Source organism: Sapajus apella, unplaced genomic scaffold (assembly GCF_009761245.1).
Source record: "Sapajus apella isolate SASKATOON/1434 unplaced genomic scaffold, GSC_monkey_1.0 scaffold7, whole genome shotgun sequence".
NCBI classification, from domain to species: Eukaryota; Metazoa; Chordata; class Mammalia; order Primates; family Cebidae; genus Sapajus; species Sapajus apella.
Genome location: NW_022436947.1, coordinates 18,148,464 through 18,153,179, shown reverse-complemented (window position 1 = coordinate 18,153,179; position 4,716 = coordinate 18,148,464). Strand labels below are relative to the sequence as shown.

The window sequence follows — 4,716 nt, the reverse complement described above, 5'->3', positions numbered from 1 at the left end:
GACAGAGGCTGAGACCCAAAGGCCTAGTGGTTGGACATTACCAAGACGCATAGCTGCTGGCAGGTGAGGGTGAAGAGGAGGTAAATGGGGAATGAGATTCTTTGGAGCTAAGACAACATGGGGCCCTGCAAGGGAAGAAGGTATGAGAGAAACCTGTCAGATAGGGAGGCAGAAAGAATGTCAAAAGAATGAGTATGTCTTCTAAGTGATTTTTCATTGATTACTCTGTGATTCCTATATTCTTATTCATTTTGGCTTTGGACAGAATAAAATATTATAGAAAATGTAAGCCAATGCCATTCAGATGTTATGAGGTAAGAGTGGTTCCCAGCTGACATCTGGATTTTATATGGGAAAAAAAACCAACTATGTCTCAATATGGAGATGTTCCGTCAAATTAACTCCAACTTATAGTACAATAGAGAGGCAAAAATTGAGCCAATGGAAACCATTTATAGTTGACACAATTAAATTGTTAATATTTGGAGCAGTATTAAGTTTGAATCTGGATTGGGTAAATTGTCTGCTATTCTGGGGAAGAGTATAATGTTTTGGTGAATGGAAATGAAGAAGGAGTTAAATTTTGACCTGAGTTGTAAAGAGATAAAGATATGATATCTGTAAGAAAAACAAATAAGAAAATTTGTATCATTAGATAAAAGTCCAGAAGAAGCCGGAGGAGAGAGAAAGAGAAAGAGATGGAGAGAGTGAAAGAGAGAGAGAGAGAGTGGCCCCTTGACTAAAGAAAGTTAACTGAGGGCTTAGTATGTGAAGCATTCAGGGTACAAACAATACGTTTTTGTGGGATGGTATTCATATTCATGTGTGAAGTAACTGGCAGTCATGGGAAGGTTAAAGTAATGTGTGGACCCCATGATTTTGACTGTCTTGTGTAGAATATACCAGGTGTACGATTCCAGAGTTGGCAAAGACGAAGGAAAGATGGGGTGGTCTTGAGAAATTTGGAAGCAACCTCAGGATTATGAAAGGGAAAGAAAAGCAGTGGAAAAGGAGAGAGAAAGGGTTGATTATTTAGAAACAGACGGCTGTGAAAATGGAAGAGAATGAGGCTGCATTCATGGTGATTCACAATGAATTGATTGATAAGAGCAATACTCTACTGGTACTAATTACATCAATTGCACAGGAGTCTTGTACCCTGTGCCTCAGGCAAACTCTAGGCCTAGCACTTTCCCTTTAGAAACCTTTTCAATGTAGGGCTGCTCAGCATCAGTAAAGTGGAATGCATAGAGATCAAAGCATAGATGAAAGCTTCCCAGACCCATAACCAACAACTCCTATCAAATAGAGTACCTATAATGCTGATAAGTATGGTTAGAAAGTAAGAGGCAAACATGATAAATAAGATGGCAAGGGACCTCAGGGCAGTGTAGTACGCTTTCATGCTTGGGTTGCAGTGACCAGCGGTATGATGTTGCATCTGCTTGGTCAGTGATGCCATGAGCAAGATGTTGGAGACCAGGAACAGGATAAAAGGAACAACCAACGAGACTTCTTTATGATACTGGAACAGATACTGATGAATCTTTTGAAGTCTGTCAGTTTCAGTGCTGTTTCTGGGTAGATGCTCCACGGTGAATAACTGAATATGCATGTAATACCCAATAGCTGAAGGGATGATTGTCACACAAGTAATCATCAGAGAACCCAGTAATAGACAGGGAACCAACTTCAGAATTCTCCACCTCAGCCAGAGAAAGATGGGGTGGGTGAAAGAAGAGATCTTGATGCAGTAGAAGATGGCAAGCAAGCTGTTTAACCAGAATGTAAGGATATTAAAAAATTCCCAGGTAATTTTTAAGTTGCAAAGTACAAAATTAAGGTTAAAATAGGAGCAAAAATTACTCTGCATTGATGCCCACTGTAGACAAAAGCGAGAGATGCCCAGGCTGATGAGAATCATGTCCACGGGCATCAGCTTTCTGACTTGCAGCCATTCTCTGCCCAGCACTGCAACAATTAAGCTGCTCTGAACAATAATTGTCAAGGACTCAAGCACATAGATGATCATGAAGAAGATGGTGAGTTGGAAGGGTATCATTCTTCTACACCAAAGTATCTTCCTGGACAAAGACTCTGAATCTCTGTACCAAATTCCAGGTAGAGAATGGGTTCCTGATTCCACCAGTGTCTGGTTCAAGAAAACACCTCCCTCTGGAAGCAAATTTTCCCAAGCTCTTTTTTTTAATTTTGCCATTTTCCTATCTATAGAACTTGTTTATGCTTTGCTTGCTGGTTTGCTATTACATACGAATATAGGGAAATATTATTTAAATGTGGATTCTGCTCCTGAGGTGATTTGATTATTCCAAAAAAAGGCATACGTATTTCATAACCATGTTGTTTCTTTTCCTCTTTGCCTGAGGTGCACTTAGCTTATTTTTTTTTATCTTCTTTAAATGACATCTTCACTCTTTTAACCTAAAATTTGAGCTACAGGAAAGATGAATCCTTCCCTGTTCATTCATGTCCTGCATGATGTTTCTGCTGTATTGACTGAGGTACCAAAGGGAATCTCAGAAGCCCTATCTTCCCACTTCTCATGGAAGCTGTGGTGGGTGCTATAACCAAAGTGTGAGAGTAAATAAAAATGATAATAAAACGTCTTTCCCCTGAAACTCCACAAAATTGATGGAACCCCAGACCTTCAAATATTTCCATCCAATACAGGCCACTCTCATAACTGCCATTGAATTCCCCCAGTCAGGGAAATCAAACTGCAGAGAAAACACTGCACACAGCCCCTGTTAACTATTGTTCTTCTGCCAATTCCAATGCTTTGAGCATATGCCTGACATATTTTTGGAAATTATTCTTGTCTTGTTAACATCACTGTTGTTGTTGTTGTTGTTTTCTCTTACATGGCTAGGTTCTTTTTGTCACTGCTCCCATTACATGGGTAGAATTGAAAGAGGACCCTCTTACCACTAGTAAAGCACCTTTCTTCTAAATGTACAGGAATCATTTCATAGCTATATAAGCAGGCTAGAAAAGGGATACAGTTTCCTTCAGTTCAGGACAACTCTTCCCAATAGACACCAAATATTTAATAAGTGGCTTCAGAAATGAGAGATGATTCCAATAAGTGCTGGTTAGTGAGGGTGATGAAGTGAAAGTCATTGATCTTATGTATGATAAACTCGGAGTCTGTACCGACCTTTAGTCATTCAAGGAAGACAACATAGAAGCACGCAAACATGAATCTTAGAATTCTTGAAGACAAAACAAGAAACTACTGAATTCATGATGGAAAGGTAAGCAATAGCTTAAAAAATGACAACCAAACAGAATTAAGTGTAAGAAAGCATCTGCTTTGCATTCTCAATAAAATGCAAGAAACAGGAAATAAAAAGCTGAGATGAAAAAACAATATCTGTTATTAAAAGATAAATTAGTTGAGATGTATCCAGATATAAGAAGGGAGAAAGATGAGATATGAAATGTTAGTATGTGAAATATGCAATAATAGCATTAACATCTGCCTTATGTCCTGAATATGCCAAGTACGTTGCCTGCTATATATACTGCCCCATTCTGAGTAAACTTGGAAGGACTGTGATGCCCTCAATCTCTGTCTGAGGGGTTCTGAAAGTGTGGCTGCCATACTAGCCGCTTATGACTGGATGCCAGCCACAACAGTATGACCAGATATGAGTTTCTATCCAAAGCATCCCCACATAGACTGGCCTGAAGCATGAGAGATGGCTTGGCACTACTCTACTCCATCGGAGTGTTTTCTATGTGCTAGTGGCTGATTAAATAACCCAGATACTCTTTTGGGGAAGGTTTGAAAATGAGACATACAGATGTCCACAGAATGGTGATTGATTTTCCCTGGGGTTAGGAGTTAAGAGTCTGGCTCTTTTATCACGTGTTCATGTGAAGTTTCTGGGGCCACCTCTGGGGTTTCCTCATTGCAGTGATTCCACTTCTGGTTTGCCTTCTTCCACTCTCATTTTGTACACACCCTTTCCCTTATCAGACTGGGGATTGTTGCTGATTAACTCGTCCTGGTTGATCAGGTGCTGTCAAGGTGACTGAAGCTCAGCTGACTTCTGCAGTGTACACTTGATCTATGGCAAACTCAGGCGCTCGTCAGTCAAAATGATAAACAGCAGGCTGGCCCATGCTGCGTCCCCTATCTACTCTGTCATCTCCCTATTTCTCTTTCTCCCTTCTCAGATAGATGTGAAGGAAGGTCAACCGGTTTGTTTTCTAATGTCCAACTGGAAAAATGAATGCCAATTTATCTTTATAGGCATCTACAATCTTCCAATCTTCACTATTAGAGTTTTGTCTTTTTCTCATTCCTGGTTTCCCTGAGCATACTCCAAGTTTCCTCTAAGACTTTATTTACTTCCCCCTGAGGGAGGCAGACTGTTGTATCTTATTTGCAAATTTGGTAGGAGTAACCTGCTCAATTCTAGATTTTACCATTATCAAGCAAACATTTTATATATATATCAATATAAAATAAAGGTGTTTCCAGATACTAATTTTTTGTGTGTGTATGTGTGCGTATTTCATTAATAAATTTTAAAAACAGGAAAATAAAAGAACAGGCAATTCACCAAAGAGTAGACAATAATAACAATAACTTCATAAAAAGATGCTTAACCTCACTAGGAATGAGAAAAGCACACATAATACTGAGTAGACCCTTTTCATCTTTAACATTGCAAAAACAAAATAAAA

The 4,716-nt window shown here is 39.2% G+C and overlaps 1 protein-coding gene across 1 annotated transcript; it reads right to left on the bottom strand.

Moving 5' to 3' along the window:
* Positions 1–245: 245 nt before the first annotated feature.
* On the bottom strand, positions 246–2,231 carry TAS2R16 (taste 2 receptor member 16). The gene has a single exon (XM_032275765.1). The coding sequence runs from the start codon at positions 2,216–2,218 to the stop codon at positions 1,184–1,186; it is 1,035 nt and encodes a 344-aa protein (XP_032131656.1). The 5' UTR covers positions 2,219–2,231; the 3' UTR covers positions 246–1,183.
* Between the last annotated feature and the right edge of the window lie 2,485 nt (positions 2,232–4,716).